The 15,641-nt window shown below is 60.3% G+C and overlaps 1 protein-coding gene across 4 annotated transcripts in view; it reads left to right on the top strand.

Moving 5' to 3' along the window:
- Positions 1-15,641, top strand: part of STRA6 (signaling receptor and transporter of retinol STRA6) — a 32,679-nt gene that overhangs the window by 12,545 nt on the left and 4,493 nt on the right. For all 4 annotated transcript variants that reach the window (XM_012518842.4, XM_023584112.3, XM_023584113.3 and 1 more), the window contains exons 3-14: positions 2,812-2,878; positions 3,176-3,261; positions 4,800-4,939; positions 5,480-5,503; positions 5,645-5,811; positions 7,152-7,274; positions 9,455-9,522; positions 9,706-9,782; positions 10,042-10,103; positions 10,972-11,134; positions 13,379-13,454; positions 14,463-14,596. In XM_012518842.4, the coding sequence (XP_012374296.1) occupies positions 2,812-2,878; positions 3,176-3,261; positions 4,800-4,939; positions 5,480-5,503; positions 5,645-5,811; positions 7,152-7,274; positions 9,455-9,522; positions 9,706-9,782; positions 10,042-10,103; positions 10,972-11,134; positions 13,379-13,454; positions 14,463-14,596 (1,187 nt within the window). The remainder of the gene's footprint in view (positions 1-2,811; positions 2,879-3,175; positions 3,262-4,799; positions 4,940-5,479; positions 5,504-5,644; positions 5,812-7,151; positions 7,275-9,454; positions 9,523-9,705; positions 9,783-10,041; positions 10,104-10,971; positions 11,135-13,378; positions 13,455-14,462; positions 14,597-15,641) is intronic.

The following is a 15,641-nucleotide window of genomic DNA, read 5'->3' as shown; positions in this document are numbered from 1 at the left end:
AGTCAGCCTTCCCCAGGCCCCCAGAGCAGGCTGCCCCTGCTCAGAGCCCGGCGTGGCTTCTAGAACGGCTGCCTTGGCGCTCTGGTGTCCTCCCTGCAGGCCCAGCTCCACGCCCGGGCGCTGCCACCACCTCCGACCAGCTGAGGCCAAGCCTCCCCTCCCCAGCGCTCCCCTTGCCTCCGCTCCCCCACATCAAGGCGTGTCAAGTCTTCCTCCTAACGAGTTCTGAACTATAGCCTGCCTTTTCCATTCCTCCTGCTGCTTGTATCAAACCAATCAGAATTGCTGATGTTTGACTGTCTTTGACTTACAGAAATGGCAATTTTATCTGGTTCCACTTAATATCGTCCCTCATGTACCCCTTCCCTCAAACCTCGACTAGTGCCCCAGCATCTTCCTGGGGCAGGGGGTTCCCCTTCCACTTGTCCTCCACAAGAGCAGCACAGAAAAGTGGTCAGGATTGCCTGACAAAGTTGATTTGAATCCTGGCTCTGCCACTTTACCGTGTGATTTGGACAAAATGCTTAACCTCTCTGAACCCTGGTCTCCCTGTCTGTACTAGGGGGCTAATGAATGCACCCACCTTTTAGGTAATAACTGATTGAATATGTGGGACGAGCAGCTTCGGGAATTTAGTCAGTGCTTAGTAAGTGCTAGTTCCTGCTGCTGTTGTTATTATTATCCACATCCAGCCAGAAAAATCTCCTCCAATCCAGACCACTGCCTTGCTCCAACACCCTCAGTAGCTCCCCAGTTACCTCCCACACCTGCTATAATCTGCTTTCTACCTATTCTCTCAGCTACGGTCAGAGACTTGCCTGGCCCAGTCCCTTTGTCCACTGCCTGCCACTCTGCCTTCTCACCTTCTTCCCTCTACCTGCAGTTGCCTTTCCACTTCTCTGCCTGAAGAGATGCTCACCATCTTTCAAACTCAAATCAAATATCACTTCCCCCCATGTCTTGCCCGAGGTTTTGCTCCCTCCTCTGCGTCTGTTAGCATCTGCTTGTGGTTCTCCTAGGATTGAGTCACCACTCTGAGGTGTCGTTCTTTCTAGCTATTTCCCGGCCATCCTGCTTGTCCCACAGACAGAGCATGGGTGTGACACATCAGCCAAACATGTTTTATTGGATGAACAATTTGAGCTGAGGGTCAGAGGGGGGACCAAGGTGGTACAGACAGGGCCCTGGAGGAGATCCACAGGGGCAGAGGTGGCTCCTGGTTTGGGGTCAGGTCCATTGAAATCTCTCAGGCCGCTCCAGCTTGCAGAGCTCCCCGCCTGGTAGGCCCTGGGTACAGGGTCGACTGACCTAACTGAGGAGATGCAGGCTGAGAGAGGCTGGAGGGAGGACTCCAGAAAGAACAGGGACCTGGTCCCCACCCCACCCCAAATCCTGCCCTGCACAGCGGAGTTGGGAGTGGGGAGCGTAAACCTGAGTTCAGACTGTGGGGCCCTGGTACCCCTACAAGGCCCCTATCTACCTGTAAAGCTTCAGGAAGAGGCTGGCCCTGCCTGGCCAAGAGGTTGCCCAGAACAGACGTGCGCTGCCTCCCAGCCAAGGACAAGCCCACGCGGCCAGACACTGCCCTGCTTCTTCCTACTCTGGGATTTCCTGAAAGACATTGCTCAGGGGAGGCTGGGCTGCCCAGCAGAGAGTCCCCAGCCTCTGAGTGCACCCCGGAAGCTGAAGCCTGGGGACGCCTCTTCTCACCACAGCAGGAGGGGACCCAGGCAGGCGCGCTGAGCACCTCGGAAGGGAGGACCTAGCTGCAGCACAGGGCTTCCTCTGAGGCCCCTGTCCCACCAGACCTTGCCCGGCCTTCCCCACACTGCCGTCCTCCTGCTGGTGCTCCCAGGCTCCGGGTGGGCAAGCCTGGAGGTCCACGTCTTCCCGGGACCCCAGTCCTGTCTGCTCTCCGAGGCCCATGCCCAGCCCTGAGCTCAGGGCCACACTCCTGCCTGAGCCCCTTACTCCTGCCCTATGACCCAGGTGGGGCAGTCGAGGCCTTCATTTTTCTCACCAATCTCTTTCCACCATGGACCTACTTTTGTGCTCAGAGCCACTGAGGGCAGCCCACAGGGACCTTTGTGGAATAGAAAAATGGATCCCCGCTTGGGCACGCAGCTCTGCACGCAGGACTTGGCAAGCAGGTTGGCCTGGACGGCAAGCTCCCACTCACTCCCTTGGCCATGCATTTTTGTGCAGTATACAACCTGCCCAACTGTCCTCAGAAGTACTTAATGAGAGGGAAATGGGGGGAAAAGAGATGTAAGTCACAGGGGCGGGGGCAGCTAGGGAAGGTCCTTTCAGTCAAGGACACAGATCTACCTTGTATCTCAGCGATTGGAGGGCAAGATCGTAGGACCAGGCACTTGATTGCTTGGCCCTGGTAGTACATTCAGGGGAGGAGAGGCCTGTGGGGTCTGGAGCAGGCAGGGAGGGAGGCTTCCTTGGGTAGGAAGGCGTGAGGGCCTCCAAGGGCAGGAGGCATTTGGGGGAGCAGGGAGAGGGTGCAGGCCGGGCTGGCCTGCTCTGGGGAGGGCTGGCCGTCACATCTGCCTCTGCCCTCTCTTCCCCTGGGAGCTCCCTCTCTCCTTCAGCCCCGTGACCCCAGAGCCTGGCACAGGGCCGGGCGTCCCACAGGGGCCTGAGGGCTCTGGAATGCCCACCCAAGGGGGCGGGCCGACTGGGCAGGCAGAGGGTAGAGGGAGGTGGGGGTGGGGCCCCAGGCGCCACGGCGTTGGACCCCAGGCCCTGGCTGAGCGGCTGGGGTCCCTGCCCTGCCTGAGCCGGCCTTCCCTCGCTCTGCAGGGCCGTGCCCTTCTGCCACCCCAGCATCCCGCCCGGTCTCTCCCATGCCTGCCTGGCCTCGCTGTCGGTGAGTCCGGCTGCAAGCTGCTGCCAGCCTGGGCAGAGGGCCGGCTGGTGTCCCCGGCAGGTCCGGGGAGGCCCTGGGAGCCCAAATGTGGGAGGGGGTTTCAGGCTCCACCTAGGGTGGGATCCCAAACCAGGGCCCAGACTGAGCCCAGCCCCCCGGACTTGTGTCACCTCGTGGCCAGGCCCCAGGGGCCGCAGGACTGCTCACCGGAGGAGGAGGCTGTTGTGGGCACCAAGGCCAAGCCCTCAGACTCAGACCCCCAAGGCACACCTAGGCCCCACCCATGCTCTCCCTCAGGTCCTCGCCGTGCTGCTGCTGGCTGTGCTCACCAGGCGCCGCCGCCTCTGGCCCCGCTGCGGGCACGGCAGGCCCGGGCTGCCCAGGTAGGTGCCGTGGCCGGGCACCCCCGTGCGGGAGGCTCTGTTGGCAGGGGCCCCCTGGGAGGGTGGGCGGTTTGTTAGGTGCCTGCAAGCCAGCCCTGGCCTCAGTGACACCCCCACCCGTCTCAGCTTGGGGGCCTTCCCTACCCCGCCCTGATCTCCAGGTTTAGGCAGGGGTCCGGGGGTGGGGTAGGTGAGGGAAGAGAGGAGGGACAGCCCAGGACATGAGAGAAAAGACTCCAACACCCCCTCAAGGAGTCTGGCTCCAGGCCCCTCGCCTCAGGCCTCTGTGGGGTCTGGACAGGCTGGGACCACCCCACAGCCCCCTCCCCACGCGCCGTCTTGGCCCTGGTTTCCTCCAAGGGCATCGGCTGGACCTGCTTTTTTTTTTTTTTTTTTAAGATTTATTTTTATTTATTTAATTTCCCCCCCTCCCCCGGTTGTCTGTTCTCGGTGTCTATTTGCTGCATCTTGTTTCTTTGTCCGCTTGTGTTGTCAGCGGCACGGGAAGTGTGTGTGGCGCCATTCCTGGCAGGCTGCACTTTCTTTTCACGCTGGGCGGCTCTCCTTACGGGCGCACTCCTTGCGCGTGGGGCTCCCCTACGCGGGGGACACCCCTGCGTGGCGCGGGACTCCTTGCGCGCATCAGCACTGCGCGTGGGCCAGCTCCACACGGGTCAAGGAGGCCCGGGGCTTGAACCGCGGACCTCCCATGTGGTAGACGGATGCCCTAACCACTGGGCCAAAGTCTGTTTCCCTGGACCTGCTTCTTAAAGGCATATTCATGGGGACTGTGCTTCTGTCCCCCCAGGCCTCCTCCTGCCCCAGCACCCACGGGGATGACCCTAGGGGATGGGCCTGGTGAGACTGGGTGGGTGAGGCCAGAGGATTGAGAGTGTAGCAGGTGGAGCCCACCCCAGACCCTGCACCCCAGCCCTCAGCGATACGCCGAGGGGGTTCCTGCCGGGCTGGTTTTGTGGGGACCCAGTCTGGGCTCTCTGCCTTCTGGTTGGCCCTGGAAAGAGCTTGCCCTGCCTGGGGGAGGGCTCCGGGCCTAGGGGAAGAGCAGCGGCGGCCGGAGCTGTAGGGCCCGAGCTGGGGTGCAGGAGCGCGGGCCTGGGGGTCCCACCTTGAGCCCAGCCGTGCCCACTCACCGGCCCCTGCCCCGAGTCCACACCCAGCCCAGGGGCCGTGGCCATTACTCCAGGATCTTGTGACTCCCAAGCTCTCTGAAGGTTTGCCAGCCCAGACAGACCCGCTAGTGTGGAGGCGGCCATTTCCTGGCGCTTCCAGGGGAGGCGGGAGCAGTGCTTGACGCGCTCTACTGTGTGAGTGGGGGGACAGGGGTGGAGGTGGGGGAATTCTGAGTCACTTCCCACTGGGCCCGGAGCCAGGCTCATAGAAGGCAGAGCCCAAATATTTGTGAGTCAATGAATGAACGCATGCAAGCAGGAAGGGGCCTCAGTTTCCCCATCTGGTTTACGGAGCATGGCCTGGAGGTAATGGGGGTCCCTCCTGCCCCGTCCCTGCCTCTGCACCAGCCCTGTGGATTTCTTGGCCGAGGACGGGCCCCGGGCAGTGCCCGCTGCTGTCTTCACGGTCCTCTTCAGCTCCCTCTGCTCGCTGCTGCTCAGTGACGACCCGCTGCCCTTCCTGGCCCTGGCCTCGTCACCCGGCCAAGGTACGCGGTGCCCTGAGGCCCCTGGGGCTGAATCCGTGGGCCAGGCGGTGGGTGGGGAATCCCGAGCATCGGGCACCACCCAGGAGGTGAGCGGAAAAGCTCCTGCACTAGGTTAGGAGCTGCTGCTAGAAGGTGCTGCCACTTCACTCTCCCCAGCTGCATCCCCCCACACCCCGCGATGCCCCAGATCGCCCCATTTTAGCTTCCAATATGCTGTCTGTAGTGTCCTTTGTTGTGCAAACCCCACTTCCAGGAGGGAGACCCTCTCTCGTTCATGGGCACAGGCTGAACGCCCTGTCCATTGAAGGAGGATAGGGAGGGGGCCCTGGCTCAGTGGAGGTGACGGGATAGGACATGGCCCCATAGAGTGTGGATATTGGACCCATTTTACAGTGGAAGAAACTGAGGGTCAGAGAAGGGAACACTAACAAAGCAGTAGCTTTGTTTATTGAGCGTTTACTCAGGCCCTGTGCTCAGCCCCGCACATGTCCTTTCTCATTTAGCCTTCACTAACAGACTCTTATTATTCCCATTTTACAGATGGGGAAACTGAGACTCCAAGAGGTAACGCGCCCAAGATCACGGAGCGGACCCCAGTCAGAGCCTGGGCTTGAATGCAGGGCCCGCTGGCCAGCGGAGGGGCTTGGAAGGAGGAGCCCCGGGGCTGCCCTCCGCCTTCACGTGGCTGCCCGTCTCGCCTTCCAGGAGCCTGGAAGCTGCTGGCCCTGCTCTATTACCCCGCCCTCTACTACCCTCTGGCCGCCTGCGCCGTGGCTGGACACGGAGCCACGTCCCTCCTTGGCAGCGTGCTGTCCTGGGCCCACTTTGGGGTGCTGGTCTGGCAGTGGGCGGAGTGTCCCCAGGCACCCAAGGTAACCGCTGACTCGCTGGGGCCTGGGGCGGGAGGGCGGCTGCGCCGGGCTGCTCGTGTGCTGGGACCCTGCTGCGTTCCATTATGGGGAGGACTCCATCCCTCTCTGAATGGGCCGCACTTGCCGCCCGACGGAAGGGGCTGAGGACGGGGCAGCTGGGCCTGCGCTCGGGAGCGGGCGGCTAGGAGGAGGGCCGGGAGGGGGTACAGGGACAGAAAGGAGGAGACGGAAGCCTGCAAGCCTGCGGGTCCCATGTGGCTTCCTCAGCCCTCCTCTGGCCAGACTGGAGTGAGAACAGAAGTGGAGGGAAATGGAGAGCAGCAAGGGCTGAGCTGGGGTGGTCTCGAGGGCTGAAAGAACCCCAGGACCCCACATCCTGCTTCTCCAGACCCGGCTCACGGTCTCCGTGTGTAGCTGGCCAGGCTGGAGCTGAAGGGTAGGCTGCAGGCTTTGGAGCAAAGAACCCGAGTTTGAATCCAGCAGTCCACTTCATTTGTTCATTCATTCACTCACTAATTCCACACAATTTTCGAAGCACATACTCTGTAGCAGGCACATTTCCAGGCTCTGGGGATACAGCTGTGAACAAGACAGACATAGCCCCTGGCCTCCCAGAGCTGTCATTCCAGAAAGGGCGACACAGTAAACAAACAAATAAATATACAAAATATCAGCTCATGGTGGTGGTTTGAGAAAACCTTGTCATCTTTTGGCAACTCAAGTTTCCCCACCTGGAAATAGAGGGGATTACACGAAATCCAAGGGGTGGAGCTGAAGACCGGGTGGTTTCTTTGAAAGGAGGGACTTGGTTGGTCTTTTTCACCACCTAGAATCTAGTACATACTAAGCTCTTAATAAAAATGTATTGAACTCACAAATGAATGAATAAATGCAAAAAGTGCCCATCCCCAGAGGTCGGGCATCCACTTCCCTGATGCCCAGTTCACAAACTGAGCAGACCCAAAATGAGGTCTTTGTCTAATTTTCCAGAGCCTGTGTTCAAGTGCCAGGGACATAGGCACATGGAAAGTGGGTGCCCCCATTTTAGGCCTCACTCCAGGGGGTAAGGAGGAGAGTTAGGTAACCTCCACCCTTTTGGCTCCTCTAAGGGCTGGGGGTGTCCAGGGGCCTGGATGGGGGCCAAGGGGGCAAGTGGACAGGCTTGTGCTGGGCGGCCCAGGCCAGGGGGCAGGGCCAGCGCCTTCCAGCCTCCCCCAGACACCCGCGGGGCCTTCGCGGAGCCCAGCATAGGGTGGGGAGAGAAGTGGATTCTGGTTCTGGGAGCTCGGCTGGGGGACGAGGCAGAAGGTAGGCTGTCTGGTGTCGGTCTGTCTGTCTAGGTCTACAAGTACTATTCCCTGCTGGCCTCCCTGCCTCTCCTGCTGGGCCTCGGATTCCTGAGCCTCTGGTACCCAGTGCAGCTGGCGAGGAGCTTCCGCCTTGGGGCCGGAGCAGGGTCCAAGGTAAAGGGGCAGGGCGGTCCCCCACGTCTGTCGGTGCCATGGACGCAGGCGGTCACGCTTGGCCTGGGGACGAGCGCACCCACTCGGTGGTGCTTCCTTCCAGGGATGGGGAAGGCTGGGCCCGGGGCTTTGTGTACAGCGGGGACTCCGCGAAGGGGGATTGGGCCAGAAGTCAGGAAAGTCATAGCCCTGTCCCTGGAGCCCTGAGGGTCCAGCTGGGGGACTGAGACAGGCCAAGGAGCCTTGCGCCTAGGAGGAGCTCTGCAGGTGCTGAGAAGGGATCAGGCACCCCCAGGGCAGGACAGCATTGTGGACCAACTCTAGGCTGGTGACAACTGAAGAGTGTTGTGTATGAGGGAGATCTGGGAGAACCGAGGCAGGTCAGGAGGGCTTCCTGGAGGAGTCGATTTTGGCAGGCCTTAAAAGACAGGGCAATCTGGAGTGGAGAGAGAATAAGGAGAAGGCATTGCAGAGCAGGAGTAAAGGGGCAGCGATGGGTTTGCCCATCTCTGCCCATCTTTGCTCATGTCTGTATTTGCAGCACCTGGCAGGTCTTAGCACATAATAGACACTCAGCAAATATTTTTGAATTTTTGGATAGATGGATGGGTGGATGGGTGGATGGATGGATGAATGGACAGGTGGATGAATACATCATGCTGAGACAGAGTTCTTCCAAGATATTGCCATCTTATTAAGAAGCCCGCTAAGCACCTACTGTGTGTCAGGGCCTGGGCTGGGCGCTACAGCCTGAGCTGACTGCCCTGGAGTCTGGCTGCCATGGGCTCTCAGCGTGGCGGCAGAGATGGGTGTGGCAACACATGTCCACAGGGCAGTGTGGTACGTGCAGGGGGGCTCAAGCAAATGCCCTGAGAACGCAGGGGAGGCAGCCTCCCGGTGAGAGAGGAGGACGAGGAAAACCCAGAGGCCCCCAAAGGGAAGAGGGACAGACTCAGGAAAAGTTGAGGACACCGCTGCTCTTCAGGTGGGGAAGGGGAAGGAAAGGCGCAGGGCGGCGTCTAGGACGGGGCTCAGGCTAGGCGCCGGCCGCGGGGGCTGACGCGGGGAGCCCTGGGCGAGGAGCAGGTGCGCGGTTCTGCTGTGGCTGTGCGGGGCGTCAGGGCCCAGCGGGCGGCCCCACCCAGGCTGCAGCCGGGAGCCAGGCTCAGGGTGGGCATTGCCTCAGGCATCATTAGCCTGCAGCCGGGCGAGCGAGATCCCGCGCAGGGGCGGAGCGCGGGCTGCGGCGCGAGCCCCCCGGTCTGAGCAGCGCCCCTCGCTTTGGCGCGGACTCTCCTGGTGGCAAATAAGTTCCCAGCAGGGCGGTTTCCTCGCCGCCGTCCTGACACCCTCTCTGGGGGAAGCCCACCGTCCTCACCTTCGAGCAGCCCGCTCGGAAGAGGGGAGCGCTCCCCGGGACACGCAGCAGCGTGCCCCTCGCCTCCTCCAGCGTGCGTGCGTCTCTGCCTCGCCTCTCCCTGCATTGCACGCCCTTCCTCCCAAGTCTCCAGAGGAATAAAATCCTCTTTGGCTCTCGGTCAAAAAGGTTTAGGTCTCAAAGGAGACCAGCCAGGCTTTGAGCTGACCCCTGCCCGCTCTGGATCCCAGGGTTGCCATGGCAACGGGTGGCGTGCCCTGTGGCCCGTCAATCATCTGGTTCAAGGACTCGCCCCGTCTTTCCAGGGCCTCGGTCACTTCGCAGGCAGCTTAAGGCCTAGAATGTGGCTTAGACAATTCCGGTCCCCTGGTGATTTCCCTTGAGCAGTAGGAGGAGGAAAGAGGCCGGGGGGGTCTGACCTGGAATGTCCTAGCCTGTGTCCTGGTCAGGGAATGTGCCCATGGGTCCTAGGCTCCTGGTTGTCCCCAGTCTCAGCTAGCAGAGGCCAGACGCCAGGAAGGAAGCGGTGATGAGACGTGGCTGAGTAAAGCAGGAGAGGATTGGCGCTAGACCCCGGGAAGAACTTCCCCAGTGGTGAGAGTCCTTCGATGAGGTGACTGTGACTCGCCTTGCGTTTGCGGAGGAGAACAGAGCAGCTTTGGGGAGGGTGGGCCTCTCCGCACTCCACCCCTGCTACCACAGCCGGGAGGATATTACAGAGCACCTACTGGGTGCCCGCTGTGGGGCCCTGCGCAGGGACGGCTTAGGCAGGCCACATCCGCACACCTGTTTGTCCCTGCAGGGGCTGCAGAGCAGCTTCTCTGAGGAGTATCTAAGATACCTGCTTTGCCGGAAGAAGCTGGAAAGCAGGTGAGGTCCCAGGCACACCCCGGGGTGGGGTAGGGTGGTCCCGGGGCGGGCGGGCAGACGGGGCTGGCTCGGCAGGCTTGTTTGGGAGGCTGCCCTGGGCAGCACGGAGAAGCAGAGAGGGGGGTGAACAGATTCCGAGGCTGTGTCCCCCGAGGGTGCCCACCTGCCTGAGTCTCTCTGCAGCTCCCCCGCCGCCAAGCAGGGCTTCCTGTCCCGGGCCTGGACCTGCTGCAGGCACTACAGCTACACCCCACAGCGAGGTACGCGGTGGGGGCTGAGGCCAAGGCGAGCCCCTCCCTCGGGCAGAGCGGCCGCAGTGGGGGGCCGGCTTCTGCGCCCCAGCACCCTGGGCGTCACGACAGACACCCCCCAGCTTGGGGCAAGGGGCAGCCCCTAGCGGGCCTTGCTAGTCCAGGGTCCCATGAGTTCTGGCCCCTTTCCTGGGCCCCTGAGGAGGAGGGGGCTCCTGGGCCTGGATGGGAGTGGGGTTCACCACACCCCCTCTTTTGGGGACCGCAGGATTCCGACTCCCCCTGAAGCTGGTGCTTTCGGCCACCCTGACAGGGACGGCCATTTACCAGGTATGTCTTGCGCCCCGATGTACCACCTGTCCCTGGATCCTGCCCCTGAGATAGCTCAGGCCCCGCTCAGCTCTTCAAAAGGCCCTTCAGCTCCTGACCGAGCTGGAATGCTGACCTGTCCAGAAGGGCCGGGGAGGGATAACTCTTGTTGAGCTCCTGTGGCGAGTCAGAGCATGAGTTCTGGAGCCACATAAACATGGATTTCAACCTCAACTCTATTATTTGTCTCCTGTGTGACCTTGTACAAGTCACTCAACCTGTCTGAATTTATTAGCTCATCTGTGAAATCTGGAAATAGAATTACCTTCCTTCTCGAAGAGTTGGTAACATTGTTAGTGTTTGCTAAATGAACTTTCCCCACTCCTCCCTCACCCCAAAAAATCAGTTTAAACCCTCGGAGATAGGTATGATTTTTCTCCATTTTACAGATGGGAAAACTGAGGCTCAGAATGGTGAATTTGACTTGATCAAGTCCTTACAGCTATTATCTAGTGTAGCCAAAATTTGAATCCAGGTCTCTCTAGCTTCAGTGCTCCTGCTCATTTACAGGATACTGTTTTCTCCAACAAGGGAAAACTGGAAATTTTGTATTAAGAAGTATACACACACACACATACAGATACACACACACGGTGCTCCTTGAACGTGTGCCTTTGACCCACGAGGCTGAGCTTGTGTGTCCGTTTGTGACTGCCACGTAGCAGCTCTAAGGGGACGACAAAAGCGCTCCGCGGTGAGCCTGCGGCTGCAGCCGCTTTGCTGCCAGGGCCTCCCTCGACCCCTGGCAGGCAGCCCGGAAAGCCCTTTCCTGGGGCGGGGTGCTCGTGGGGGCACAGCCAGGCCTGCGCCCGATCCGGCGCTCTTCCAGGTGGCGCTGCTGCTGCTGCTGGGCGTGGTGCCCGCCGTCCAGAAGGTGAGGGCGGGCATCACCACCGACGTCTCCTACCTGCTGGCCGGTTTTGGGATCGTGCTCTCGGAGGACAAGCAGGAGGTGGTGGAGCTGGTGAAGCACCAGCTGTGGACGCTGGAAGGTGAGGCCGCCCGCAAGCCCCCGAGGGCCACAGGAAGGCTGCGCGCCAGGGGGACCCAGCTCCGGCCCGGCCCGGCATGCGCACACGGGCCGGCCGAGGCGGCGTTCGGTCTGTCCTCAGCCTAGGGGCTTGATGTCTGCTGGGTTCCAAAAGCCCCCCATCGGGGTGGCCCCCCTGGCACCTGGACCAGAAGCCTGGCATCGTTCGTGGAAACCTCAGACTCTCAGGCAGACAGACTGATTAGAACCCTTGCTCCGTCACTTGCAAGCTGTGTGACCTGGGACAAGGTGCTTCCCCTCTCTGGGCCTCCATTTTCTCACCTTTTGTAGGTGCTGAAGCTACAAGGGCAACCTGTCCTTGAGGCTTCCATCAGGTGGGGGAGGCAGATTTATTCACAAAGCAGGTTCCAGGGGAGGCAAAGAGCAGGAAGATTTCACAGCCACTGGGGCTTGGAGGGACCTGAGTTTGGAAACAAACGAGGGAGAAAGAAGCAGGAGGCAGATGAATGGAGATCAGAGGCCAGGCCGGTGGCCGAGGGTCTTGCTAACCCTTCACCCCTGCGTTGGTCTGTTCACCCAGCCTCAGCCAGCAGCCCCTTGCCTCCTGGCAGAAAGAAGTCCAGAATGTACCTTCCCTTCAGGCCAACTGGATCCAGAAGGCTATGAGAAGAGCAGGGCAGTGCTACCCAGTTCCTTCTCCCAATCTCACTTTTTCAGAGAAGTGCTTCCTCTTGCCACTGAAGGAGAGAGCCAGGGGCAGGCAGAGCGGCCCCAAATTCCTGTCGCTGTGGTTCTCAACCTTGGCTGGACCTGACATTCGCCTGGGAGCTTTTTAATAATCCCAGAGCTCAAGCCTAGCCCAGAGCTAGTGAGGCAGAAGCTCTGAGGGAGGAGCCCGGCGTCTGTGCCTGGACCAGCCTTCCTGGTGATTCTGATGCAAGTCAAGATTTGAGAACCATTATAGTAGATACTCAATACATGTCGATGGGGTGATTGATTGCAATCAATTGTGAACTGAAAGAAATCATTAAAATTCTGCCTTTGGGAAACCCCCCCACTGCTGTTTCTCAGCCCTGGGGACATACTAGAGCCCCTCGGGGGAGCTGTCCCCAAAACTGAGGCCTGAGTCCCAGCCCCAGAGATTCTGATTTGATCGGTCTAGGGTGCAGCCTGGACCACGTGGAATCTTTAAAAGCTCCCCGGGTGATCCTAATCCCCTGGAGTGCGGAGACCCACAGCTCGAGGGCCTGCGGCTCCGTGGAAATGGGGCCGGCCCCATCCCTGTGTGTTTGGCCTCCCTCCCCCCCAGTTTCTGGGGGAACCCAGGAGCAAGGAAGACTGGTCTGGGCCAGCTGGGCTCACTGGATCTGCTTGGAAGTGGTTGCACATCTCACTCCAAGGCTTTCCAGTGGTGTGGCTGGTTGGGCCAGGCCTTCTCCCCAAGCCTCAACTTCCTCCCTTGCCCAGTGGGGACGATTCCTGTGCCCCAACCTTGTGAAATTGCCAGGAGGGTCCAGAGCTAGGCCGGTGTGGATATAGGAGGGAGGGCTGCAGCCCGGCGGCCCTGTTATGCTTAAATGCCCAGGCTTGTTCACAACATGATGCCTATTCTTCCTGGCTGCTGGGGGGGTGGGTAATAGCAAGCTCATTATCTGGGGACATGGCCTGGGGGAGGGGAGTTAGGGAGGCAGGGCCCTGCCCCAGAGGAGGCGGGCAGCAGCAGCCTGCCTCCTTCTGATGGATTTGTGCCCCACTGGCATGGACTTGCATCTTCCGGGCCCTGAACAAAAGACACCCGGCTGGAGTTCCATGGCTCACGCCATCCTGGGAAGCGGGCAGCACAGCAGCGGGCCTGGCAGCGTGCATGGAAGCAAGCTGAGGCTTGGGGAGATGGAGGGATCTCCTGAAGGCCACAAGCAGGAAGCAGAGGAGCTGGAGGAGGACACCGGCTTGGATGGAGTTTTCCTCTGGGGGTCACATAGCAACGGAAGTGGCAAAACCAGGAAGAGGGCCGGGCCTGCTGGACTCCCCCTCTCTTGGCTGCCGTGTGTCAGGAGGCAGGAGGCAGCCGCCGAGGCTGTAGACTTACGCCAGGTCTGGGAACTGGAGATGGGCCAAGGGGCCCTTGGTCACAGTGGTCGTGGGGCAGGGTAACTCCACCCAGGCAAGACCCCGGCCGGCCCGGAGGCTCCCAGGAGCCCTTCCGGGCCCCGCCTCCCACTTTGCTCCCTCTCCGCCCCTCTAGTTTGCTATGTCTCAGCTTTGGTCCTGTCTTGTTCGCTCACCTTCCTGGTCCTGATCCACTCGCTGGTGACGCACAGGTTGGTGGTGGGCCCTGCCCCGGCCAGTGCAGAGCTGGGGGGTGGGGGAAGGGGTGGGAGTCCCGTGCGTCTATGTGACCCCTGACCCGGGGACCTGGGGAGAAGGTCCCTGGACCCACCTGAGCTTGGTGGCAATGTGGGGGGGGGGGGGAGGTGGGCCTGCCTGCCCTCGGGCTGGTCCCGTGGAGCTGGAGAGCTGTAGGGCACGGACACCTCGGGCCAGCCAGTGGAGCTTGCCTCTGAGAAGGGGCCACCTGGGCGGGCTGGGAAAGCTGGCCTGGCCCCTGGGAATGGAGGACGTAGAAGAGGAGGTGGGGGAGGGAAGACGAGGGCAAGAGCAGGGAGGAGGCGCGAGCCTGGCAGGGGAGCGTGTGGCGAGGAGGTACCGGCTGGCATGGGGCGCTGGAGAGGTTGTCACCGGCTGCGATGCCAAGCTGCCTCACTTGCCCTTCCGTGGAGAGCCGTGAGGAGCCCTCGGAGATGCTGACCAGAGGCAGAGAGAAGGTTCTAGCTGGGAACAGGGTGGGGGCCAGGGAAGGTCGGGGCCACACCTGATCAGAGAACCAGTCCCTAAGCCCTGTGCACTTGAGGGGCTTAAGGGTTGCTGCCCGGGGGTCTTTTACCGGAGAGGTGGCCCCCCAAAGCCCCTACCTGTGTGCAAACTTGTCCCTTGCTGGGTGGTCGAGCTCTGTGCCACTTTCCATTCCAATTGTTTCCTGCTTCTCCGATTTGGCTCAGGTGGAGGCTCCCACCTGATTTTGCCTCTTAATTACCCTCCTCCCCACTTTATTCTTATTCACTGTTGAAGATTCTGCCCCGACATCACCTCCTCCCGGAAGCCCTCCCTGACTTCCCTGATTGGATTAGTGATCTCCCTTGGGCTCCCTCAACCCTGAGCTTCCCTGCTGATGGCAATGGGTGGTCATTAGTTTGGGAGTTCAGCTAGTGACTGGCCCAGGGGGGGAATTTAGGTCCCTGAGGTCCCTGCTTCCCTCACCCCCACCCCAGGGCCAACCTGCAAGCTCTGCACCGAGGGGCTGCCCTGGACCCGGGCCGCCTGCCCCGGAGCCCCCGCCCTTCTCGCCAGGCCATTTTCTCTTGGATGAGCTTCAGTGCCTACCAGACTGCCTTTACTTGCCTCGGTGAGTCCCCCTCCACCCCCCCAGCCTCTACCTGACCCCGCACTGGCCCTAGCTGGGGGAGGAAAGAGTGCTCTGCACGCCTTGGCTGCCCCCCGGGCGCCTGCCTGTGCTGGCAGAGGGAGAGAAGGGCCCGTCCTCCCCTAGTAGGCAGCTCATCAGCTAGGGGGAACGGGCCCCTCACGTGAGGAACCGACCCTGCGTGCCACCAGGTGTTCCCACGGAGGGCGGCCCAGGGCCGGGAGGCGAGTTCAAGGAGGCACGTTTCAGCTCCTGTAGGGAAGTGCTGTGTCATGATGGGCCACCTCAGGAGGTAGTGAGATCCCTGTCACCAGGGTATGTAAGCCAGTTTCAGCGGCCATTGTGGGAGCGGCAAAGGGGGTCCTGCCCTCTAGGGATTGGCCCAGATGACTGTCAAGGACCGCTGCCAGCCCTGAGTTTCCGAACCTCCCCTCGGACTGCTCTGAGTAAAGCACCCTGAGACATGAGGGACAGAGTGGCAAAACCAGGGGCTTTTCCCCGCTGCTTCCTTCAGGCCTCGCCTCGCTGCACGGGGAGAAGAATGATAAAGAAGTGGAGGAATTAGCAGGACTAAAAATCATAACGCCTCGTCTTGGTGGACTTTCGATGTCCCAAGCCCTTTTGCACACATTACCCCATGTAAGCAATTATCCAATTGCTTCCAGAGATAACTCGTGGGCACCTGCCGTCTGCCAGGCTCTGGTCTTAGGAATGCAAACATTAATTAAATATGCAGTCCTGACCCCAGAGCTCAGGAAAACAGGGGGGAAATAATGTTTTCCAAGCCCTTTGTGGTTTTCAAAGAGTTGTCACAGACATTATCTCCTTGGAGCCTCACACTAACTCCCATCTTATTTTTTTATTGTCTGGTTTTTTTTTTAAAGATACATAGATCACAGAAAATGTTACATTAAAAAATATAAGAGGTTCCAATATACCCCCCGCATTCCTCCCACATCAACAACCTCTTTCATCCGTGTGACACATTCATTGCATTTGGTGAATACATTTTGGAGCACTGCTACAC

This window comes from Dasypus novemcinctus, chromosome 3, assembly GCF_030445035.2.
Source record: "Dasypus novemcinctus isolate mDasNov1 chromosome 3, mDasNov1.1.hap2, whole genome shotgun sequence".
NCBI lineage: Eukaryota > Metazoa > Chordata > Mammalia > Cingulata > Dasypodidae > Dasypus > Dasypus novemcinctus.
The sequence above is the reverse complement of the archived record's forward strand: the minus strand, read 5'-3'. Positions and strand labels throughout refer to the sequence as shown.